General features: G+C 39.1%; 1 protein-coding gene across 1 annotated transcript in view; it reads left to right on the top strand.

The window, feature by feature from the left end:
• LOC135154507 (uncharacterized) overlaps positions 1-27,068 on the top strand; it is a 58,869-nt gene extending 31,801 nt beyond the window's left edge. The window contains exons 6-12 of the mRNA XM_064100758.1: positions 2,274-4,183; positions 5,183-5,353; positions 6,407-6,448; positions 14,349-14,520; positions 21,916-22,069; positions 24,135-24,242; positions 24,807-27,068. Coding sequence (XP_063956828.1) covers positions 2,274-4,183; positions 5,183-5,353; positions 6,407-6,448; positions 14,349-14,520; positions 21,916-22,069; positions 24,135-24,242; positions 24,807-25,235 — 2,986 coding nt within the window. The 3' untranslated portion in view covers positions 25,236-27,068. The remainder of the gene's footprint in view (positions 1-2,273; positions 4,184-5,182; positions 5,354-6,406; positions 6,449-14,348; positions 14,521-21,915; positions 22,070-24,134; positions 24,243-24,806) is intronic.
• The last annotated feature ends 348 nt before the right edge of the window (positions 27,069-27,416 follow it).

The following is a 27,416-nucleotide window of genomic DNA, read 5'->3' as shown; positions in this document are numbered from 1 at the left end:
ATACCATCTAATAATCGAATTGAAATATATAAAAAAAAAAATTTATTGTTAAAAAAAAAGCAGAAAAAATTATATATATTATATCGACATAATACATTTTGAAATGTGGGAGACCTTCATCTTAAGCTTAGAGCTTGAAATTGATAAAGGTCTTTAAAAGAGTTATCTGATATATATCTAATCAGATATCAATGGTTTCATTATTTGTTTCCTCATTTAATTTGTTGAATTTCTCAACATCTGAAGAGAACATTATTTTCAATTGTTAATCTGAAATTGGAAATTCAATAGTGTTCACAAAAGGGGTGAACGTGCGTGTGTGTGTGTGGGGTGGAGGGCAGGGCCCTGGGAACGATTTTTTGGCTGGGGTTGCTGAAGTAGGCCTAAGTTCAGGGGCGGATCCAGCTTTTGCCAAGGGGGGGGGGGGGGCGAAAAAAATGTCACCCACATTTTCACCGATCGGCCGCACAAAGTTCTTTTTTTTTTTTTTTTTTGAAGTGGTATTCGTAACAGTCACTATTACAAAACATTTTTTGGGAGAAATTTCATGTATTTTTTCCTCAAAAGTGAACATTGAGGGCAATGTTTGGGAATCCTTAACAAGATGTGTACATGTAACTGATCGAAAAGGAACTTGTTAAGGACTGTTTGTAGTTAGCCATTATGATATTGACGATACATATTTCAACAATCAATAAAGCGAGCGTACACGTTTGACATTCCGACCTAAAAATTAACATTCTATGCACAATTTCTTTATGAACAGGATAGGTATATAACAAAACAATGCGAGCGCGAAGCGTGAGCGGAAAAAAATTGAGATTTGGACCTATAAATGGGTCACTCTATTGATGTTTTGAAAATCACGAAAAGGATTGGTAACTGGGATTCATGCACTAATAATGTGAGTGCGAATCGTGAGCAGAATTTTTTTGATAGAGCCCATTCTAATCTGAAACTGTTTTTTTAAAGCACATGTTTTCAAAGAAGAACAAGCTAAGTACCTCAATAAACATGCGTGTGTGTGTTTTAGATTTATATGGGCATTCTAAATACATTCTTGTCATTAAAATTAATAATGCGAGAGTGAAGCGCGAGCTGAAAATATTTGATATTTCGATCTGAAAGGGTTAATTTAAGCACTGATTCAAGCACATTGTGAAGTGGATAATTGGATCGCACTTAATAATCGCAATTAATAAATGATGCAAGCTCGAGGCGCAAGCTGATATTTTTATCATTATCGTTTTGACGTAGCACCGAGACATTCTGAGGATTTTTTTTCATATGAAAATGATGACTCTCTAGCTATTTCTCTTCCTTAGCGCGAGATATTCCATTCTGAAAAAAGGACAATTTAATTATTATGAATTCATGAATTTTTTTATTTATTAATTAGGTAGTAATATTGGACCGAACGAAATTATATAAAATGGCTATTGAACAAAGTGGCCCACCTGGCTATGGGACGAAATGGCTATTGAAGAAGTGTTTATTGGACGAAGAGGCACTTAGACGAAGTTTCTCTTAAACTGACTGGCTTTGGACAAAATGGCTATTGAACGAAATGAAATTATACCAAACGGCACCAAGTGGGAATTTTACTATGTAGATCTTAAACCAACTGGTAATCACACAGAAATAAGGTAAACAACACGTTTAGCCGATGTGATTTTGTTACGGCAAAGTGTGCCATCCTTTGATTCCTTTCACACGGTAAAAATTGTAATTTGAATGATGATTCCAGTAAAAAAAATAAGGCTAATGACGAATATTTAGCATGTGTGAAACTAAACTAGAACATGATTAGAATCACGAACGCTAATCACCGTCACGATTACAATAGCAATTATCTTTACAATGATGATTCAAGATTCACGTGTGAAAAGGCCCTTAGAATTCACGTGTAAAAAGGGCCTTAGGGCCTTATCACACGTGAATCTTGAATCATCATTGTAATGATGATTGCTCTGTAATCGTGACTGTGATTAGCGTTCGTGATCCTTATCATGTTCTAGTCTGAGAAAAGGCTGAGATTAATTAACCATTAATGAAACCAATCAACCTAAACAATTTCTGACAAGCCCCGCCCATCCACTAGAAAATGATAAAAATAATAAAAATATCATCAAAATTCTGTCGGACGGCCGGTGGGTGGGGGTCTTCCCCTTCGCCTCCGCTACTGCGGAGCCTGTCTATTATGTTGTGGTTTCGAAGAAATGACAATTGCATTTTTTTCTCTCTCTCTCTTCCTTCTCTTATATCTGCATTAGACCAATCGAAATGTGTCGGGAACAGTTACAACAACAATACACGAAATGCAGCAATGCATTAAAAATAACACTCCCTCCTTCTACTGAAACCAAAATTTATAGTGTAGAAAATCTTCATGTCCCGGTGATACTAAAGAAGAGTGAAATCTCCCCAGATCTTCCGCGGATGCCGGAGATAGAGGCCATAGACCTCTTTAAGAGTCCCCACTTTAACAAAAAAAGAATTCTCTTCTTTGGTCCATCTGGCGTCGGTAAAACAACCGAAATCAAGATGTGGCTATCCCAATGGTGTCAAAAGGAAGGTCCACTGAAGAATTTCAGCCTTGTTTTTTACATTGACGGAGTGAAAGTTGAAATTGGAACTAGTCTCGGCCAAGCAATCAATGACCAATGTTTGCCGGCTTACACCCGTTTCACTCCAAAGGATATCGAGAACATGTGCAAAGAATGCCCTGATGAGATATTGGTTATCCTTGACCACTACACGAAATGGAAAATAAATGGTCAGCCGGCGTGTCAGCAAAATACTAGCTCCCTCGAAGATATGGTTCTCCTTCGAGAATTTCCACATCTAACCATTTTGGTTGCCACGAAATCCGGTGGGATCGGGGATTTCCGTGAAGTGTATGGAAATTATGACCATGTGAAAGTGGAGGGAATAAGTAAAACCTCAGTTGGTACCTACATTGGGAAGGTGTTCGACAAAAGAAAAGACTTTGGGTTAAAGGTAAAGGAATATATTATGAACACAGAATTGCTGCGTGATATGGTGGCGTCACCAGTGCTCCTTTGCATAATGTGCCAGATCCTGAAATGGAATGATAACCCTGCATCACTTGGTGAGCTAAAAACTAGTTCAGCATTAATAGACAAGTCCATCGATTGCATCATGAGGCATGCAGATCCATCTCTGAATACCGAACCAATCGAACATTCAGTCTCAAGTCCAAGCTCGCTGAGAAGCAACATGAGTTTCCAGACTGGGACGAGGCCTACACTCTCAAAAGACCAAACGATGGCGCATTTGTCAGTCGTAGCATTCAATTGCTATTTGAAGGACGGTCAGCAAGAAGAATTTCACTTGTGTGAAAGCGACTTTGATGTTTGCGGTGACTTAAAAACAGAAGTACTTACAAGTGGAATTCGTAAAGGACTCTTGGTGAAATCTGTACAGGAGGAGTTTATTCCTTCTACTCATGTAGCATGTGAAGGAAAGATCTATAGCTTCCTTAATGGGCCATTTCAGCAGAGGCTTGCTGCTAAACACTTCTCCAAACTCCTCCATGGAAACGCCGAAGAGAAACAATCATTTCACACAAGTCTCCAGAAGATAAGTTCCATGGAGGAGGCACTTTCTCTCAGAAATTTGATGCAGTTTTCTTGTGGAGAATCTGTCGATGCGGCAAGCACTATCGTAAGCCATATGGTTGATCTTACCTTGGCCTTCGCAGAAGATGTTGGCCTAAACGCAAAGGAAGGGGAAAGAATCATTTGGCATGCCGATCGTGGGCTATACCAGTATATGGTCGAGTTCATTCTTGCATTGAACTACGAATCAAGAAGTAATGGTCGTCTTAATGATGTCCTGCATCCATTGGTGAAAAGGCTTCTGATCCTGTCCCCATCGGACATCTTGACCAGATCTCTTGCCTACTTCTTAGAACACGCTGTAGATCCTCGTGCACCGCCAACTGACGAATTCAAGATAGAAGTTTTGGACGTCCCACGAAGGATACAAGACAGTCTTCCCAAAAAGAACAACGTCGACTACAAATATGAAGAAACCGCCCCTGTTTCAATACAGATTGAAGATTCATCTCCTGCTGGAGGTTCTTTCCAACCACCTCTGACGCAAACCAGCATTAGGAAATTGAGCATCAAAGTCAAGGGGAAAATGACGGCAAGAGACAGTGAGTTTTTTTAAATGTGTATCAATAAATATATGTCATGTGCTATATGGTAATTACTTCAATGTGAACGGTAATTTCGAATATGAGATTTATAGTGTATCCAGTGCACAAAAAACCACCATTTATTTGATTCTGATTGCGCATGCAGGACATGTGATTCATTACTTGTGATTTATATTTTTGTTGCATTTAAGCGCAACTCATTTTGCAACGAGCCCTTGGGCCTGGGATCAGGGGTGTTTCACAAATATATAAGTAGGCCTATGACTTGAATGCCGGTGCGTATATTACATGCAACGCTTACTCTTGTACAGTAAGCGTCGTCTTGGCATGATCTGACCAATACCGTCATGCCTTTTATAGCGCTCGCAACTAGGCATATTAAGTGCGAGTCGTACATAAATTTTGTGAAACACCCTCTGGTCAAGCAATGGGAGTTCGGGGGTAGGGGAGGGGGTCATTTTATGCTCCATTTGTATTTTTTCAGGTAAAAAGAATAACAGGGAACCCACCTAAGGATTATTCTGTAATAATTAAATACCTCCCACATCTTTTGTCAACTATGAGCTAGCCAGGCGTCGTGTAGACGCATGTCCTTATCACTTGAAAGTCTGTTTATGCTTAACAGATTCGGCATATCAAAATAATGTTGAAATGGGGGACAAACAAGTCATGATATCTCAGCGAAATATCATTTTCATTACCATAGATATTATTATAGATTGGACGTGTGAATTACTTGGAATTATGCTACATTTATTTGGAATGTGCATTTCTTTGAAAGTGTGGCCTATACCAGGAAGAGGAAGGGTGCGCTGACGGCGCCTTGAGGTACACCCTCAAGGAAATCCGAATAGGCACGGCATTGCGGGTCGAAAGTTTGCATCAGTTGAGTCCTCAAAAGAAAACAAAAGAAGGAGGGGGGGGGGGGAGGACGTACCTAATGAATCTGTTATCAGTTTTGTTCGTGTGTTTCTATGTGCATTTCATCCAATGCAGGAAAACCCTGTGCTTTAGCAGCAAAGTTCAAGTCACCAGAACCAGTTACGCGACCAGTTATCAAAGAAGACACAACATATTCTTTTCCCGACATTTCACCGCCTGAAGATGCAACTGAATCTAAGACGACTCTGTCTTTCAGTGTCCAAGAAACTTCTACCATTGCAAAAGGTCAGTAGACATATTAACATCGTAATACTCAAGCATTCTGCACTCCGGTTAATCCTAATTTATGTATGGTATGTGAAAATAGTCAGATAATTATTTTCGTAAGCATCTTTGATGTTTGTAAAATAAAGTGTGCATTGTATATTATAACCCAATATTGTCTGGTCGCATTTGGTAATTGCGCATAAGTAAATTATACACAAAAGTAGATTATGTAGATATTTTGTTATTTAATTCATTTATATATTTTTCTCATAATGAATAACTCATTGTTTATTTATCTATCTATTCATTTATCATAATAGTAATGTTTATCTTCTAATCTTTTAAACTTATTTATATTCAATTTGATATTTTTTCAGGGGGGGGGGTGGGAGCGGCGTGATCAAATGAATTGCTTAGAAACTGAAAACATGCTTAGACGGAAACAAAGACTAACTAATTTATTTGTTGCATATTTCACACTCACACACATACACGTACGCACAAACTACAACTAATTTTGTATACAGCATAGCTTAAAGTTCAACACATCCCAGTGAAGAGTAGATTTGAATTAATAGCGATGTTCAAAGAAGCCGATGGAAATTTCATCGTCATCGAATTCAGACTGGGGCCCGTTGCAGAAATAGTTGCAATCAATCGCAACTCTAAAAATCATGCACAACTTGATTTTCAACCAATCAACAGCGTGCATTTTGGACTTGCAGTTGATTTTTTGACTTGCGTTTAAAGACAACTCTTTCTGCAACGGACCCCTGATGAAAACGACATGTTAATTGTTTCGCACAGATAGTCATCACGCTGCATGGTAACATAAAGATGAGAGCGAGCGATGTCACACATTCCCTATTTGTTTTGCATTTTGTCGTAATAGTTATTTCAACCCCCGGTTTAAATCATGGACCTATTTGTTTCAATAAAAATCTATTTCTTTTTGGAGTTGTGTAATTTTGATGACGATTTAAGCGTTTTGTTTTTTACATTCAAAATTATACATAATGTAGATCATGTAGATAATGTGTTAAACTTTGTTGTCCTCTTCCTTCTGTTTAGAATCTGGAGATGGAGTTGGTCGTAGGCCTATACAAAGAAGAGGTAATTTATTTGTTGTATTCATACACATACCCATTTACATAAACGTATGTGTACACCCTCTCCCATGGTCGGAAATCTGTCCCCAAAGGTAGGGGGACCGGGCCTGGAAAATTTGACAAGCAAAAATAAAAAAAAGGTTTTCACCCAAAATGTAAGGTAATTTTTATCAAAACAATTTGACAAGCAAAAAAAAAAAGTTCTCCCCGAAAATGTAAGGTCATTTAGTCCAAAATACATGTATTATTTCGATTGTAAAGTGATGTATTTTGCTCCATCATAAAATACAAAAAATAGTAGGGCGGACATTTGATATTATGTCCCCCTACTATTTTGGGTAGGGAGGGACGCGTCCCCCTGTCCCCCCTGGGATTTCCGCCCATGCCCTCCCCCCACACACGCACAGTCGGGACTCGTTTATCATTAATCGACAAAGTGGGGACTATAGTGTGTGCGTGTGCAGTCTATTTGTTTGAATTTTAACCACTAAGTAGCTCATTTTCTGACATAAAGTCCCTTACCGGGGACGCTTTCTACCGCCTACACCAGTGTTGTGAGTCTCGAGGCCGGCTTCGGCCTTGAGGCCGCATAATCGGCATTGTCCCCGAGGATGGAGGTTAATCCTCGGCCTCGGACGCAATTCTCGGGTCAAGGGTGTGCAAATGCCGAATGCTGATAGTTTCTCTAGAGTATTATTGAAACTAAAAGAGAGGCGGGGGCAGGATCGACTGTCGAGTACGCCCATCTGTGTGAGTACGCCCTTCTTTCTTCCTTTTTTGGGTCTATTTTGTTCATGATATCAAAGCCAATTCATGTAGAGCAGCTGCACTGACAATCCCGACCTTTCGTTAGAAGAACCCGTCGTCATGGTCGTAAAACTCTGTCCTGCAATGCAAATTGTGTGACATGAGATTTTTTTTACGTTTCGCATCTGGAACAGAAACATTCAATTTGCGTTTCGTGTGCAAAATTATGGTTGCTTCTATGCATGGTAACAGCGATATATCCGATTTAGGACGACTTTTCAAAGCCAGATTTGGTTCCTCCTAGAGCTCGAGAGGCCGCCCGGGGTGCCCACTTCCATTGATGAGTGGATACCAGGCGCGATCACGCGTAAAAGGGGACAGAGTGGGCAAGTACAGGCCTATGTAACGTTATAAGGGTGTCAAAAACGATGTTTAAAATACTGAAAAAGGGATATATATATATATATATATATATATATATATATATATATATATATATATATATATATATATATATATAGGGTTTTACAAGCCAAATACTTGTTAAGAGATGCATTTTCATAATCTGGAAAGGACTTGCTTCCCTTGTTAGATAATTTTCGAAACCCCATGGTTGTGCCTGGTATCCACTGATCAATGGAAGTATATATCGTTTGTGTAGAAGGAGTAAACAAAAGAAACATGCAAGTTCAAACGTATGGCATATGCTGTGTACATATCAACACATGCGAAATGGTTTCAGCTGGGGAGGCGATCTGACCCATGGAATCAATTGCCAGTGATCCACCAATAATCCACATTAAATGCAATATCGATTCGATGGACTGTTATGATCTATTTTTCTTTTGTTTACTCCTACACAAACGATATGCCTCTAGCACACAATGTAATGGGTATTATGCGGTTTCGAAAAGCACCCTAAACAAGGGAAGCAAGGCTTTTCCAGATTATGAAAATGCATATCTTAACATAGGCCTATACGTAATGTACTTGCCCAATCTTTCCCTTTTTACGCGTGGTCGCGCCTGGTATCCACTCTTCAATGGAAGTGGGCCCCCGGGCGGCCTCTCGAGCTCTGGGAGGAACACAATGTGGCTTTGGAAAGTCGTCCTAAATCGGATATATCGCTGTTACCATAGTAGCAACCAGAATTTTGCACACGACCATGACGACGGGCCCAAAAGTCTCTTCCAAAATCAACTGTCGTCGCAAATAAGCGTTCGCGTTCTCCAACGAAAGGTCGGGAATTCTGGACCGGGGACGTCCCAAGTTGATTGGTAAAATATATTTTTGAAAAATGTCCCCAGTAGAACTAAGTTCATTACAAACTGCACGCATGCACTTTCGATGCACGCGCCCACACAAAACCCCTTTTCCAGTTCCTTCTCTTAGGCCAATTAAGAGCATTAGGTTTAACATGGAAATTTTTGGTAACAAGCTGATTTGTTCAGGATAGGTCCATAAATATGTCTAGAATAACATACTTAAGGACGTTCCACAGTTAAAGTGAAATCCATGTCATTTTCACCAAACTTTGCACATAGATACTTTAGAACCTTAATATTCGAAATATGCAAAAATTAACATAGGTCCATGTGCTTGATCTTTTGCTATAGAGCTTCAAAGTTCACTCAAATTGATGTTCTTAAGAAATGCGCATTCAAAAGAATTTGGCATTTTTAGACCGCCCAAGATTACTACAATGAGTTTAAACCTCTATTACTCCGTCAAAATACATGAAAAAGTCATCAAATTTCGCAATAGAGTTAATAATTGTATCGTTAGAATGGAGAATCTATTTATAGTGCTATTTGTTTGCAATTTTAAGTTTAACAGCACTGTCAGTTCTTAAAAATGGCGTAAAAGATAACAAAATCCCAATTTAAAAAATTTAAAATTTTAGTAACAAACTATAAACGTACAATAAATGCTGCACTTTATTCAAAATCCATGTCATTTTCACAAAAATTTGCAGAGTTGTAGAGGAAGGTATACCTAAGAGGTACAAACATTAAAAAATAGGGGTTCATGTGCTTGTTTTTAAACTATCAGCATTTGTATTACAGCAAATGTGCTTTTTAAAACACCAAAAATGCGCCGAATGCTTAGTATCTATGTGAAGAAAAAATCAAAACCACTCTACCATTTATTCAAACTCGGGGTAATGTTCGTGATTCTTGGCAGCACTGCAGAGTAAAGTATTTTGAAATTGTAGAGGATATTTTATTGAATGGTCCATGGAATAAATCAATTTTTTAGCTTCATGAGATAACGCATCGTATCTGCAGTTAAAGTGCAGAAGATGAGAAAAATCAGCTCATACCCGCAGCTAATTAATTACCTGTTTATCCATTGTGACGTCAGCGCGCAGAGTGTAAACTATGCGCAGATCATAATGCGCACACACGTAACTGTGGAACGTCCTTAAAGTCCTCATATATCCTCCTTGAGGGTTTTCCGTAATCCAAGATGGCGTCCAAAATGGCTGCCATTCACAGAAAATGGACATAACCCACTCATCGTCCACCCTAGACATCTAATTTTGGTGCATATTTCATGGTTTAAAGGTGTACAAGGAGCTATTGATACAGGTTAGAGTAAACATAATCAGATAGGTCCATAAATATGTCTAGAATAACATACTAAAAGTCCTCATATATCCTCCTTGAGGGTTTTCCGTAATCCAAGATGGCGTCCAAAATGGCCGCCATTCACAGAAAATGGACATAACCCACTCATCATCCACCCTATACATCTAATTTTGGTGCATATTTCATCGTTTAAAGGTGTACAAGGAGCTATTGATACAGGTTAGAGTAAACATAATCAGACCAGTATACCTAAAAATCCAAGATGGCGTCTAAAATGGCCACCAAAGCCTGAAAATCCACAATTCATCGATTACTAATGTTAGTATCTTAAATTTTGTTTCTATTCAGTGGTGTTAAGGGTCAGGTAGTACATTTGGACAAGTTACAAGGACAGTCAGTGGTCAAGTATGTCCAAAAATCCAAGATTGCTTCCAAAAATGGGGTCTAAAATGGTTGTTATTTCTTACAAATGGACATAGTTCATTTAATATCTGCTTGAAATATATGATTGTGGTATCTAAACCATGGTTTAAAGGGTCAAATAATACATTAGGACAGGTTAAAAGGAGTTTCAATGGTCCAGTATTTCCAAAAATCCAAGACGGTTGCCAAAAATGAAGTTTGAAGTGGCTGCTATTCCTTACAAAGGGACATAGTTAAACGGTCTAAAATGGTTGTTATTTCTTACAAATGGACATAGTACATTTAATATCTGCTTGAAATATATGATTGTGGTATCTAAACCATGGTTTAAAGGGTCAAATAATACATTAGGACAGGTTAAAAGGAGTTTCAATGGTCCAGTATTTCCAAAAATCCAAGACGGTTGCCAAAAATGAAGTTTGAAGTGGCTGCTATTCCTTACAAAGGGACATAGTTAAACGGTCTAAAATGGTTGTTATTTCTTACAAATGGACATAGTACATTTAATATCTGCTTGAAATATATGATTGTGGTATCTAAACCATGGTTTAAAGGGTCAAATAATACATTAGGACAGGTTAAAAGGAGTTTCAATGGTCCAGTATTTCCAAAAATCCAAGACGGTTGCCAAAAATGAAGTTTGAAGTGGCTGCTATTCCTTACAAAGGGACATAGTTAATTTTACATCCGCGTGAGATATATCATTTCAGTGTCTAAACCATGGTTTGAAGAGTCAAATAATACATTAGGACAGGTTAAAAGGACAGCCAGTGGTCCAGTATGTCAAAAAATCCAAGATTTCTTGCAAAAATGGAGTTTAAATTGACTGCTGTTACTGAAAAAATTACATAAAAATCGAAGATGGCTAGTAAAAATGGAGTCTAAATTATCTGCCTGGGAGATAATATTTTGGGGTCTAAAGCATGATTTGAAGGGTCTAATAATGCATTATGACAGGTTAAGAGGATATTCAGTGGTCCAGTATGTCATAAATCCAAGATGGCTTCAAAAAATGGAGTCTAAAACGAATGTTTTTACTTACAAATTGACAAAGTTCATTATTTTAATATTTGCCAGGGATATATGATTTTTGTGTCAAAACCATTGTCTAAAGGGTCAAATGATATATTACGAAAATTCAAAGGACAGTCAGTGGTCCTGCATGTCCAAAAATCCAAGATGGATTCCAAAAATGGAGTCTAAATTGACTGCTGTTACTGGAAATGGACATACTTCATTAAAAATCCACCTGAGAGATATGATTGTGGTATCTATACTGTGGTTTAAAGAGTCAAATGATACATTAGGAAAAGTTAAAAGGACAGTCAGTGGTCCAGTATGTCCAATAATCGAAGACAGCTAATAAAAATGGAGATTAAAATGGCTGTTTCTACATACTAATGGACATTGTTCATTTAATATCTGCCTGGCAGATATGATTTTGGTGTGTAAACCATGGTTTATAGAGCCAAATAATATATTGACACAAGTTACAAGGACGACCAGTGATCCAGTTTGTCCAAAAATCCAAGATGGCTCCCAAAAATAACATCTTAATTGACTGCTGTGACTGAAAAAATTGACAAATTTATCAAAAATCCACCGGAGAGATATGATTATGGTGTCTATACTATGTTTCCAAGGGTCAAATAATATTTTTTTTACTGTTAACAATGATATGCAGTTGTCCATTTTGCCTAAAAATCCCAGACGGCTTCCAAAACGGCGTCTCAATAACTTCCATCATTTGAAAATAGTGTTAATTCATACAGTATCCACCTGTAAGGAACAATTGCGGTATCAACGCTTAAATGCATTGGGGAAAACTGATCCTATGGCTTATGGTTTCAGGGGCAGGTAACAACAGGCATTTTTCAATAATTTTACCCCCTTGGATTTTTGCACTTAATGAAAAGCTGAACATCCTTGTTTACTGTCTTGTCCTATATTTGCAAATTCACTTCTCACAGGTGGATATGAAGTATGACTGTTTATACGTGATGGGAGTTACACGCCATTTTGGAAGCCCTCTTGGATTTTAAAATGCAAAATGGACAATTGCATATCATTGTGAGGTGTTCCAAAGTATTGTTTGACCCCTGAAACTATAGACACCAAAATACTAGTTATACATGTATCTCTCACGCAGCTTTAATATATACTAATGTCCATTTGTAAGTAATAGCAGCCACTTTAGACTCCATTTTTGGCAGCCATCTTTGATTTCTTGTACATACTGGACTACTGAGTGTCCTTTTATCTTCTCGCAATGTATTATTTGACCCTTTAAACCATGGTTTAGACACCACAATGTCATCTCCCAGGCAGATATTAAATTTGTTTGTAACAACAGCCATTTTAGACTCCATCTTTACAAGCCGTCTTCGATTTTTGAACATACTGGACCACTGGCAGTCCTTTTTACTTGTCCTGGTGTATCATTTGACCATTTAAACCATAGTTTAGACACCACAGTCATATCTCTCGGGTGGATTTTTTTATGAAGTATGTAAATTTTTCAATAACAGTAGTCAATTTCGACTCCATTTTTGGAAGCCATCTTGGATTTTTGGACATACAGGACCACTGCATGTACTTTTAACATGTCCTAATGTATTATCTTACCCTTTAAACAATGGTTTAGACACCAAAATATTATCTCTCAGGTAGATATTAGATGAACTATGTCAATTTTGGCTCCATTTTACAAGCCGTCTTTGATTTTATGCCAATTTTTCAGAAACAGCAGTCAATTTAGACTCCATTTTTGGAAGTCGTCTTGGATTTTTGGACATACTGGACCACTGAGTGTCTTTTTAACCTGTCCTAATGTATTATTTTTACCCTTCAAACCATGGTTTAGACGTGCACCACAATCATATATCCAGGCAGATATTAAATGTACTATGTCCATTCGTAAGTAATAGAGGCCTTTTTAAACCCCATTTTTGGAAGCAATCTTGGATTTTTGGACATACTTGACCACTGACTGTCCTTGAAACTTGTCCAAATGTACTACTTGACCCTTAAAACCATTGAATAGAAACAAAATTAAAGATACTAACATAAGCCATAGATAGATTGTGGATTTTTAAGCTTTGGCGGCCATTTTAGACGCCATCTTGGATTTTTAGGTATACTGGTCTGCTTATGTTCACTCTAACCTGTATCAATAGCTCTTTTTAAACCTTTAAGCCATGAAATATGCACCAAAATTTGGAGTCTAGGTTGGATAATGAGAGCGTTATGGCCATTTTCTGTAATGGCGGCCATTTTGGACGCCATTTCGGATTACGGAAAACCCTCAATGAGGATATATGAGGACTTTTAGTATGTTATTCTAGACATATTCCTGGACCTATACTGAAAAAATCAGCTTGTTACCTGAAATTTCCTTTCTTAAGCCTATTTTGGCCTAATGCTCTTGTACTATCTGGGCTTCCTCTTCCATTTAGACGTCTTACCCGTTCGCGATAGGGACATTTAACACGGATATGTGAAGCGCACCCGGGCCCCAAAAGCCCATTTTTTGTTCATGGCAGTCACATTTGGTACGTACTTGGTGTGGGTGTAGGCATTGTATTTACTACGTGAATTGTGACAACGAAACATGATGTCTAACTACAAGTGGCGAAATAAGCACAAAAAAAGAAATAGGGGCCCAGACATGTCGTATGGAGCCAAATTTTTCAAAGCTGCGAGTGCGCGAGGAAAAAGTTGGACCTTTTTAAAACAAAAGTCTTTTTTTTCTTCAGTTTTTACAAAATAATACAATTCACCCAATTTCCTTACATTTCCCCCTTTTTTCGGGGGGGGGGGGGAGGAGGAATGACCCCAAGCCCCCCCCCCTATCTGTCCGCCAGTACCAACCATAAAGGCCTGCTCATAGTGCAAGTGATTTTGGTTTTGAGAAGGCCTACTTTTTACATGTGTCCTTGACACACGTAAAAAATGATTTTTTTTTTCTTTCCCGGGTTGGAGAACGGTGGAAGGAGAAGAAAGGAAATTGAGAAACATCGCATGAAATTTATATTTTCCACATTGGGCGAGACGCAACAACCCATATGTTGTATGTTCCCTCGATCGTATATGGGAAATTTTTTAACAATGTTTTGTAAATTCATAAATCATTCTCTTTTTCAGAAATCAAACAAATCGATAAATCCGAAGTTACGACCTTAGACCAGATTTCTCGTGGAGGATACGGGGATGTGTACGAGGGAAATTGGAATGGCAGGAAGGTGGCCATAAAGCGGGTAAATTGTGTTGAAGATAAGATGGCAGACGTTCTGGTAAGGGAGATCAAGATAAATGCGTAAGTTTGTCTTATTTAAACAGCCTCTCAGCCATTATCCACAAGCAAATAAGTAACAAATACGGAGATAAGTCTAAGGTTACAAATCCACTTTCGGCCGAGAACCGACCGGCGGCCGTCCGGGTAGCAAAGTTATTTTTTCCACCGCAGTTCTGGAACAAAATATGAATATTCATGACTTGCGTCTTCGGAATACATGTACGCATGCGCGTGGATCTTTACAAATTTAATTCACTCGGTGACCGTGGTCGTACGTTATCGTTCACATTGCCATAGATGAATCACACCCTCAAATTACCGGTACACTTGCATTATTTACATAGGCTTTATATGCTACCCAGGTAACAAGCCAACGTTGGCTCCACGTTGGAAACTTGAAAGTCGTTGGACGTTGGAAAAACTTGATGGATTAACGTTGAATCGACGTTGGAAACTAGTTTGATGGAAAGATGATGGACAATCAACAATGACACGACGTTGGCAACGTTGGAAACTTGTTAGTTGGAGAGTTGTTGGACAGTCGACAATGTCACAACGTTGGAAACACGTTTGATTGGATAGTTGTTGAACAGCCAGCAAAGGCACAACGTTGGCAACGTTGGAAACTAGTTCGCTGGAAAGTTGTTGAACAACCGACAATGGCACAACGTTGACAAAGTTGGAAACTAGTTTGTTGGAGATTTGTTGGACGGTCGACAATGGCACAACGTTGGAGACTAGTAAGTTGGAGAGTTGTTGGACAGTCGACAATGTCACAACGTTGGAGACACGTTTGATTGGATAGTTGTTGACAGCCAGCAAAGGCACAACGTTGGAAACTAGTTCGCTGGAAAGTTGTTGAACAATCAACAATGACACGACGTTGGCAACGTTGGAAACTTGTTAGTTGGAGAGTTGTTGGACAGTCGACAATTGCACAACGATGGAAACTAGTAGGTTGGAGATTAGTTGGATAGTCGACGATGACACAAGGTTGGCAACGTTGGAAACTAGTTCGATGGAAAGTTGTTGAACAACCAACTATGGCACAACGTTGTCAAAGCTAGAAACTAGTTCGATGGAGATTTGTTGGATAGTCGACGATGGCACAACGTTGGAAACTGGTAGATTGGAGATTAGTTAGATAGTATACAATGACACAACGTTGATAAAGCTGGAAACTAGTTAGATGGGAGGTTGTTGAACAACTGACACTGGCACAACGTTGGAAACTGGTAGATTGGAGATCAGTAGGATAGTCGACGATGACACAACGTTGGCAACGTTGGAAGGTTGTTGAACAACAGACAATGGCACAACATTGGAAACTAGTGTGTTGGAGATTTGCTGGACAGCCAACAACGTCACAACGTTGGAAACGCGTGTTTGATTGGATAGGTGTTGAACAGCCAACAAAGGCACAGCGTTGACTACGTCGGAAACTAGTTCGATGGAGAGTTGCTGAACAACCGACAAAGGAACAACGTTGGAAACTATTTTCTTGGAGATTTGTTGGACAGTCGACAATGGCACAACGTTGACAAAGGAGTGGAAACTAGTTTGACGGAGAGTTGTTGAACAACGGACAATGGCACAACGTGGACAGCGTAATTGGAATAGTTTATTGGAGAGTTGTTGACAGTTAACATTGACACAATGTTGGAAACTATAGTTTGTTGGATATTTGTTTGACAGTCAACATAATATCCCGGCATAATATATACAGTGTTGAGAACGTTAGAAACTGGTTCATTGGAGAATTGATAATGATATACAGACGACTACTCGCATAATTATTAATGGGGCCAAGGGGGGGGGTCGATCAAGTAAGTTTGCTTGTCTATCCATGTCACCCTTGGTATCCCCCAGCAATAAGGGGAAAAGAAATCGAGAGAGAAGGAAAATAATGGGAAGGGAAAGAGGAACTAAAACTAAGTCTAAGGGGAAAACAAAAATAAAGATGGGGTAGAATAGAGAGGCTGCGCATGCACCGGGGGATGCAAATGTGTCGATTAATATAGAAAATAAAGGAGAAAAACAAGAAAAAAAATGTAGTTCAAGACCAGAATTTCCAGAAACGCCCTCGTCCTTTGCAGCTGGCTCGGCCTTTCACAGTAAGTACGAGATAATTCATAGGCCTACCGTCACATAACTAGAAGAAATTGAAGAAGGAAATACAAGCATCAAATGTGCCTATTTAAAAATACCATACTATTCTGATGCGCAGAATTAGTCTCGACGTCGGACTCCTTCTGTCATGTCTGTGTAGTCTGCTTCCTTCAATTTTGAACTTGAAGAATCTGGTAGAATTTGGACTGGATAGTGGATATAGACAATTGAATTCCAGAATATCTAGTGATCTGGAACAGTACTTATAAGCTGCATATTTAGGACCTACAATCTACAGTGGAATTTTCTTTGCACTTGCAGATAATCGGTAACTGCAGCCATTGATCCCCTCCGAAAGATCCCGGAGTCAGCTTCTGTGCGCGTACAGTCCGACGCTACTATATTCGTGTAAGTAGTAGTAAAGTAGTAGTAAAGTAGTACTTAACACCAGTCACTGCACAGTATAACATACTAACTAACCTCGTAATTAGCTTGTGTGAGTGACTAATATAATACTAACCTCGCAATACGTGTGAGTGGGAACGAGTATGCGATACCAAGGGCAAGGCAACAGTCATTGGGTGATTTCAATAATTTCAAGTACAGTGTTGAAATCTGGTGTTGGAGTTGTGACAACACCGTACTTGAATCAGGCTGGTGTTGAGATTGACCTTGGAAAATATGGTGTATTTCCGGCAGTTTGTGTTGAAGGCTGGTGTTGATTGTCATCTGCTGAACCCAACACTGCACTATGGCTGCATGGTGTTGATGATCTACAAGCAATTTCCCCATTCAGCAACACCGGCCCCCAGGGATTGGGAAAATCGTGATTTAAAGTTCAGTGTTGGTGTTGATGAACTGTAGCTCACGAACAGGGGGCGAACACGACGAACCATCTCCGTAAAATTATCTTTTACATTTAAGATGAGAGCAAATAATTAGAGTTTTAATACATTTCAATGAAAAATAATATTACGCTTGGTGTTGGAGCTCAGTTCAGCAGCCATTTCACGCTCTCAACACCGTACACCGTACTTTAAATCACCCAATGACTTGCTACCTGGCATTCCTGCCTTATTTATTATACGCTGCCTTGAATTGACCTGGTCGGTCCTGCCTGGCCTAGCCTGGACCGAGTGTTTTCCAACTGCAGTCAAACCTGTAGTTGCTATGTGAGGCATGCTACACTTGACGCTGAAATATCATTTAATAGTTATGGCACGAGCGAGACTGGGCCATGGCCATGCATATTGAGATATCAGTTGACTTCTATCTTAATAAAAAAGAGGCACTCTTTAGTTACAGTAGGCAGTAGTTACGTTACTCTGAGTGAGGCCAAGTTACGCGACCTCCCTTTTAGATTTTGTAAATACTGAGAGACTGCAATTACACATGTGAGTTTTTGTGATAAATAAATATCACACGTAATTCTCTTGACTCCTCTTAATTATGTGAAGAGACTTGTAACAGAAAGAATGAAAAGAAATAAATAGCTGTAATAATAGTTGTAATGTTTTTTGATAGAATCATGAACAGGTTACAGATGATGATGGCACAGTGTTGAAAACTGTTTGATGGAGATGGTGCATCGTTGGATTTGTTTAAAATTAGACCAACAAAGAATCAACGTTACAACAACATTTAACCGATATTAGACAAACATTGAATCAACGTTTACGCTAACATTGGACTAAAGTTGAATCAACTTTCCATCAACATTGGACCAACATTATACCAACGTTGGATCAACGTCACCCAACGTTGGACCAACATTGGACCAACGCTGCCAAACCTGCCTCATCTGGACAATGATTATGCACTCATGAATATTCATTACATCAGTAAATGACAAAAATTTTAGGTAATATTGCTATAATAATTAGAGTATTTATGTTTATTCAATATTTCCACCATGAAAAGTTTCAGAAAAGTATGTGGCTCCATTACCATATCATTTATAATCAAAACATATTATTCTAAGTGAAATATTCAAGGTTAAGTGTGGAAAATGATATTAACTGTATTCTGCCAAGTATAGCAAAGTTGCTCTATATATAGGAGTCAATGACAGGATACAGTGGATAGGTGTAGGATGATAGGAATAGGATATAGGATTAGGATGTAGGATTTTAGGATAGGATAAGACATGATGATAAAGATTAGAGTGAAGAGTTGTAATGGTGGACTTCACCTTGAAACCAATTAATGTTTTGTTAATTACTGCCATACGTTGGAATAACGTTGGAGCAATGTTGGAGCAACGTTGTGACAACGTTGTAACAATGTTGGAGCAATGTTGCCAGACAACGTTGGAGCATTGTTGCTGGACAGCGTTGAACCAGCGTTGTAAACATAGTTGGACTGACGATGTATGCAAGTTCACGTCCATCGCTGCTTCAACGTTGCCCATCAACGTTGCAGCAATGCTGTTATTGATGACTCAGCCGACATTATACCAACGTTGGAGCATTGATGGTGGACAACGTTGAACTGACGTTAGAAATGTTGTTGGTCTGACGATGTATGGACGTGCACTTCTATCGATGATGCAACGTTGCTTACCAACGTTGTAGCAATGTTGTATTTGACTATTTAGCCAACATTGGATCAACGTTGCCAGACAACGTTGAAACATTGTTGCTGGACAACGTTGAACTGACGTTGGAAATGTTGTTGGTCTGACGATGTATGCGCGTGCACTTCTATCGATGATGCAACGTTGGCCTGCCAACGTTGAGGCAACGTTGGGAAAAAATTTCCCAACGTTGATCCAACGTTGGTCCAACGCTGTATTGTTACCTGGGTAAGATCTATATCTAGATCCAATGCTTAAACACGCATCAAATATAATTCAGTTCAGATGTCAAGAGGCCCTGGCGCGAGCCAGGGCCTCTTGACATCTGAACTGAATTATATATTCATGAGGAACGTCTTCCTAATGAATATACATGAGTCATGATATTACCGGTCACCGAGTAAACCAATGAAATGTCAGAGCTGTTTCGTCTTGGGTTCGGAATACTATATAGTAGTCCACTATTCTGCAGGGGATTCATTTAATTGCGGGACACTAAAGGGGATATAACCAGCAAAATGCTAAAAGTAGTGGTACTATTACTACTACTACTACTACTACTATTACTACTGGCCGTAACAGACCCATCACCGCCCCGAAACTTCCCGGGAGATACTTCTCAGCCGCTGGTCAGACTCGAGTCAACTCCCAGCAACTCCACCCCAGCTTCCCTCACTGCACTGCACTTAATCGATAATCGACGCCCCGGATCGACCGGTGGAATCGCATTAAATATTACATTTTTTCCATATCCTGTGGGTAGATTTACAAAGATATCTCGTCCTTTCAGTGCAGAGTTAATTTCATCGAATTGCAAATCCTTATATCGGTCAATATTCAGCATTTTAGAGGCATATACAGTGCTCTTTGATATTTCGTCGTCACTCTTCGCCAAGAATCCAAGGGTAGCCATTCAAGATGAGCTCATGAATATTTAATATGACGTCATAGCAGCTCGCGCTCTCATTGGATGATTTTCACCGACCAGTTTTTGGTCGGTGAATTGGTAAAAACAACAAAAAACAAAAGAAAGTCGATGGAATTCGGCACAGATGTCAAGAGGCCCTGTCTCGCGGCGCTCTGCTTCGCTCTCTCCCTTGCTTTGCCATGTTCGCTCGGAAAGCAGCCGACAGGGCCTCGACAAGAGGCTATGGTCGCCTTGGTTAAATAGGTCTCGTCCGGGTATAGAACTAGTAACACAATTCCCGATTTGGAGCACGGGAAATCAATTAGAGCTTAATAACTGGAAAAGAAAATGCAGATCGATCTATTGTTGATCAAGACGGGGATCAAGAGAGTTTACTCTGCGATTGCAGAGCCGCGTGCGTTAAACCGTTAATGTAGGCTATGTCCTGCTCATTGACGTTAATTTGTGCCTGACGTCAGAATACGTTCCATGCTGATACAGCTTAGATCAGAGTTTATCAAGATCTAGAGACTAGACTAGATCTAAGATAAATTTATTTAGATCTAGGACTGGTTCTGTATATAAAGACTAGACTTATTAAACCATGGCTACTAAGCTAATTGGTCTAACCTAATTAAACGTAAAGTTCGGAATTAATCAGTTCGAAGTTAACCATGGCATTGGTTGGCTACTAGTAATAGGCATTAGACAGGTCCAGATTTGAGGTAAAGTTAATGGGCTAGCCTAAGCTAGCCCTAACCTATCATTTTGTCTTGTCATTAACATGATTAATGACAGCTAGTTTGATAATTGTTTAAGAACTGGATCTAGATATAGATCTAAGCCTATAAGGCCTATATAACTATGTATGGGCATCGGTAATTTGAGGGTGCTGATTCATCATGTTCATTCGTGAAAACGTGAACGCTAACGACCACTGATCGAGGCACCGACAATTAATCCACGCGCATGCGTACTTTTATTCCGAAGACGCAAGTCATGAATATTCCTATTATGTTCCAGATCAGAACTGCGATGGGAAAAATACTTTCGCTTCCGGCAGCCGACGTAATCGAGCGGTCGCCGTCGAACGAAACTCGTTGGATCGACAGCTGTCGAGCGGTCATCGGCCGACCTGGCCGGTCAGAGATCGGTCGATGATCTCGCGGCGAATTCAAGATCGGACCGGCGGGCAATTACCTAAAAATAGGCCGGTGGCCGGTGGGGGACCGCCCGGGATTCGGTGGGTTGTCAGTCGATCACTGCTCAGACGCCAAACAGATAAGTTCCCCAATTTGACCTAGATTCGGCCTTGAGTAATGGGTAATCGACCGGGCACTGCTCGGCCACCGCTAATTATTTTTGCAGCCCGCTCGACTTCTACAAAAATAGTTCGGCGATGCCTAAATTCCAGCGGCGCCCGACCAGGCTACTAATCGATCGATCGCCGCTCTGAGTTGTGACTTGAGCCTTACATCAAATAATGCAACACTTTTATTGATGCCTATATCAGCATTCTACTTTAATTGGAATTTCTAAAGCCGGTTTGGTAGCGAGTACAATGGTCAAGTCAATGTCAAGGGGGTATTCTCGCGAAAATCAACAATTTTTGCAGTTTTGAGGAATAAGCTTTATGAAAATTAATGGCTCTTCCATATTGGAATGATAATGGCGTGATGAGGTTTTTTGAGTCATCTGGTCAAAGGTTACTTTCTGGGATCTAGACGCATATATAGTGTGAAATATATTTGTTAAGATCTATGCTTAGTCTTATACGCGCAAAGGATATTCCATGTAATTCACGTTTTCATATCTTCTTTTCCAGATTGGTCAAACATCCCAACATTGTAATGCTGTATGCATACTCGAAGTATAAACAAGGAATACGAACCAAATATTCATGCTTCGATCTTATCCTCCAGCTCATCGAAGGCTCCACTCTAAAGGATGCTCTATTCGAAGAAAATTTGGAGTATCTGGTAAGCCAGCCAATTCGAACAGGGGCCCATTGCTTGAAGAGTTTTAATCAAATACAACTCTTAAAAAGCATATCCAACATGTTTTCCCACCAATTAAATAAAAGACTCGCACAATTGGGCTTGTTCTTAAGTTGCGTTTAAACGGAACTATTTCACTAAGGTGGGCATGCACCTAATCTACAAAGTTAATTAAACATACAGAGTCAATTCTCGTTATATGTTGTAACCACGGTGTCCCGATTTCTGATATAAGCACGAAATCTGTTCTCTGTGCCAAATTTCATGAGAAGTGGTTAAAAACTAAAGAAGTAGTTGGTACTGCAACACTTTTACATAATTTTTGCCATAATATACCGTTGTCATGGCAACACAATTTTCGACAATGCAAAAATGTCTTTTGCACATCTTCACCTCAAAATCAATGTGTGAGCCAACTTTCTTGGGAATTGGTAGGAAACTGATGAAGTATTTTAAACGGCAAAATTTTGGCCATAATATATACCGTTACCATCGCAACACAATTTCCGAAAAAGTAAAAAAAGAAAAGAAAATGTTTCTTACACCTCATAACCTTTAGACCAATATGTTTTCAAAATTTCAAGATAATCGGTTAAAATCTGAGGAAATAGCTGGAAATGCAAGATAGGTATAAATTCTAAAAATTTGTTTGCCATGGGTTAAGCTACCCCCTGCGCGAGTCTACCTTTGTGAGGATTTATTACCACACTTACATGTAGACCAGGGTTAACTTAAACCTTGCTATCAGAATACAAAACTTAAAGCTATGTTTAAATATGGCGGTTTATTACCAAACTTAGACTAGGGTTAAGGTAAACCAGGCTATCAGAACACGAGCCAATGAGTTTAAGCGTAAAAAATGAAATTGTAGCATCGCCTGCATAGAAGAGCGAGACTATAGGCGCCGATTTTTCGACGACGGCGCGGCGGCGGCGAAGGCAACACTTAAATTTTAATCGAGGTTAAGTTTTTGAAATGTCATCATAACTTCAAAAGTAAATGAACCTAGTTAATGAAACTTGGACATAGGGGTAATCAAGTATTACTTAACATCCTGTATGAGTTTCGGGTCAGATGACAAAGGTCAAAGGTCATTTAGGGTCAATGAACACTTAGATCTTAACCGAGCATAAGTTTTTGAAATGTCATCATAACTCAAAAAGTAAATGAACCTAGTTCATGAAACTTAGACATAAGGATAATCAAGTATTACTCAACATCCGTGAGTTTCGGATCACATGACAAAGGTCATTTAGGGTCAATGAACTTAGACCATGTTAAGGAATCAATATCGAGATCATAACCACGGTTGAGTTTTTTTAATGTCTTCATAACTTCAAAAGTATATGGACCTATATAGTTAATGAAACTTAAACATTAGTGTACAGTGTATCACTGAAGATCCTGCCTGAGATTCAGGTCACCTGACCAGTTGCAAGGGTCACTTATGGTCAAATAACTATTTTCATATTGGGAGTATTATGGAAATGTCATCATAACTTTGAAACTGTATAGATCTAGTTCATGAAACTTGGATATAAAATTAAGGAAGTATTCCTAAACATCCTGTACATGCGAGTTTCAGGTCACATGAAAAAGGCTGAAGGTCATTTTTGGTCAACGAACTTTGGTACTGTTTGGGGGCATTTGCGGGATTGTCATAACTTAATAGATCTAGTTCATGAAACTTGAACACAAGAGCAATTATGTATCTCTAAAGATCATGTGAGCGTTTCGGGTCATATGACCAAGATCATAGGTTATTTAAGACCAATGAACATTGGCTGTGTGTGTTTTTTTTTTAATTAGCATAACTCATGGATCTAGTTCATGAAATGTAGACATAAAGGTAATCAAGTATGAATGGTTGCTTAGCACACGTCTTAGGTCGCATGATCATGGTCAAAGGTCATTTTGGATCCATGGACATGCATAGTATTTTATTATCATATGAATGTGTCTTTTGTGAATAGTTATTCAATAACTGTTTTCAAAGCGTAAGGCAGGCGAGACTGTCAGAGGCCCTTTACTTAATTTTTATTTGCAGGAATCTCTTCGTGGGAAACTTACCGTTGCCCGTAAGGTGTCTGATGCAATCGCACACATCCACTCCAAGAAATGCACTCATTCGGACATCAAATCCGACAATATATTGGTAGGACGTAGTTCATTTATATAAAATAATTATCAAGCATCTAGTTTTAACTTCTTCAAAATCGCATTTTGTTTCTTCTATCACACGACAAAACGTTTCAATTATTATTTAAGAACCTAAACTTGCTAATTGCACGTATCTCTTATTGAGGATATACACATTTCAAAGGTGTTGGTGAATGAGGGGGGGGGGGGGGGGGTCCTCATCTTTCTTTAAATGTTTATTTGTCATTCGGCAAAAGGGATCGAAGGAAAATTAACAAAGACTTGCGACAAAATCTACATTCCAAATGTCATCGTTTTATTTCGAATATACTTTGTAGTCATTTCCACTACTAAAACAATCTGTTTTATAATGAAAATGATATTCCGCTTTTATAGTGCTCAATAAACCGTAACAACACGTCTAAGCAGTAAGCACTCTTGTATCTAATTTGCAGATGTATACCCCGATCTCCAAAGATGGCTTGCAAGCAAGCAAATCGTGTAATTTCTCCATTCCCTGGGGAGCTTTCGGACAAAAGGTTTTGTACTTGTGTTTTCTACCCCCCCCCCCCCCATACAGATTAGGAAGACAGACAACGAACCGTTCGTTTGTGATTTAGGATTGGCCCACGGACTCACCCATTCAGCGGTAACAGAGATCACTTCCGGGGAGCGAGGAGGGACTAAGAAGTGGTGTCCTCCGGAGTCTTGTGAGAGGGGTTACAAAGCCACACCCGAAGGAGATATCTGGTCTCTGGCCTGCTTGTTCCTGGAGCTGTTCACAGGGCATCACGTGTGGGAGGACGATAAAGGTGAAGAGCTTTCGGAGAGGGAAGTCAACACTAGACTGTGTGGAGACGATTTCGTACCCGACACCATCTCCACACTCGACAACCAGATAATAAAGGACGCCCTCATGAGCTGCTTCACCCGAGAGCCAAAGAAACGCCCTTCTGCTCAGGATCTTACCAAGACTTTTGATGAGGTCCTGTTGACGGTTTCAGAGTAACTGGTAAACTTTGATTAATACGGTTTACAATCAGACACAGATTAATCGATCTCTTCGGCCTAGATAAACAATTCACGCTTGAAATAATCTGGGTATCTATGATGCGCTTAAGACATACATCGTACCTATCTGAGGGTTTACAGATTTAGATTTCCATGTCACCGGATTCAATCAGTCATTCCCGCACACCACGTTTGCGGATTCTCCACTCCGTGTGGAGTATTCGAGCTAGTCGCCAGTGAGGCGCACAAAATGTTGTACAGGCTACAATGACGTTCACTTCCTGTCGGGTACCTGTTGGGCTCCTGGGTTGATAGGGGCACTGTGTGGATGATATTATTTATCATTTAATGTCACTGACTTGGCAATAAATGATATTTTTAAAGCCCTCGCTTAATACAAATTTATCCCCAGAGGTTTAAGCAGTTGAAAAGCCACCTATTTTTTCTTCCTTTATTTTTAAATGGAAATTACCTCAAATTGGCATAATCATAGATAGTATACCTTGTTTTAGATGAATTATTTCTTATAAGGGATAGAAACCAGTCTATAATTTCGCATATCTTGATGTAATTATATATTTTCTGTGTGTATAGTGTATAAATATATCATTGTGTATTGGGTTTTTTCAGCTGGTATCAAAGGGAAATGAACTGTATGAATTATTTCTTATAAGGGCTAGATACCAGTTTATAATTTCGCATATCTTGATGTAATCATATATTTTCTGTATGTATAGTGTATATATATCATTGTGTATTGTGTTTTTTCAGCTGGTATCAACGGGAAATTAACTGTATGAATTATTTCTTATAAGGGCTAGATACCAGTTTATAATTTCGCATATCTTGATGTAATTATTTCTTAAAGGGCTAGATACGCATCAATTCCTTTCGAAATGCAAGTCAAATCACAATGGACAGCTGAGAGGTTATTGTCGAAAGGTGGTGGACCGGGACGGCATATTATTGGAAGATTCGGACTGGACGAACGATTTCAAATACGTGGTTTGTCCCGAGTCTAGACGACTCTGCTGATTTGATTAACCGATTTTTGACAAAGGCTTTTTTGTCATTGAAGGGCTATTACAAAAATTACAAAAACAAAATTCCGCAGTGGGATTCGAACATTCGAGCCTCTGATAACAAATCGAGATTACCAGGGCTTGTACCGAAAGGGTGTGACGGCGCATCGCGTCGGGTTAAGGGGACCACAACCTTTGATCACCCTCCCCCCTTCACGATTTTAATGGAAGAGTGCATGGGGCCTTTATTTCTTAATTTGCAATTGTTATTAGTTTCACCAAGTTTTTAGTAATCAAGAACTCGTTTAAGCAAAAACATTATTTATAGTCAACATTCAAACAGCCATAATATTTCAAAGAGGCTATCGTCCGGGTGGGTTTATTACCACTTGGTCAAGAGCCAGTTGGTCTAATAGGCAATTGATCTACCATCATTTGGTCTAATATCAGTTGGTCTAATAACCATTTGGTGTAATAAGCACTTCATCTGATCAGTCCTACTTTGTTTAAATGGGGGCTGGGCGAAGGTTGATGTTCCCCTTAACGCGCGACCTCACCTACCCTTTTGGTACGAGCCAATCCACATGCAGCCATTACATTAAATACTAGTCGTGTATTTATATATATTGCAATTAAGAATTGTAATTTTGGCTGCTTTTTTGTATTCATACATACATGCATACATACATACATACATACATAAATACATACATACATACATGTATTTGATGAATTTGTCGTGTAATTAATTTCATGTCAAATTGTTTATGGTGGTAGGGGTAATATTTACAATATTTTTATGCAAGTACAAAAAAAATGATAATATGTAGGCCCTAATTAAGAGCATTAGTGTGTACTTTCTCAGATACATTTATATATTTTGTATTAGACGTAGCGATATGTATGGGTCACATTTCAAACCCTCCAATCTCATGGGACATATACTTGGGGTGCATCAGACAGTAACTCGTTTTGTTCACAAAATCATGTTTATTAGTATCGTAATATATACTTGGCCAATGGGTAAATACCAGACGCTTATTGACAAATTGTTGCTTTCAAGTGGATCTAATGGAAAAACACTATTTTGTGAAACTCCGCCTGCTGTTTAGTATGTTCAATTTGATGTGTGCCTATGACCATGAAGACATGCAGTC

Source organism: Lytechinus pictus, chromosome 6 (genome assembly GCF_037042905.1).
Source record: "Lytechinus pictus isolate F3 Inbred chromosome 6, Lp3.0, whole genome shotgun sequence".
In the NCBI taxonomy this organism is placed as follows: domain Eukaryota; kingdom Metazoa; phylum Echinodermata; class Echinoidea; order Temnopleuroida; family Toxopneustidae; genus Lytechinus; species Lytechinus pictus.
Note: the sequence above shows the minus strand (reverse complement) of the source record. Positions and strands in the feature narration are given on the sequence as shown.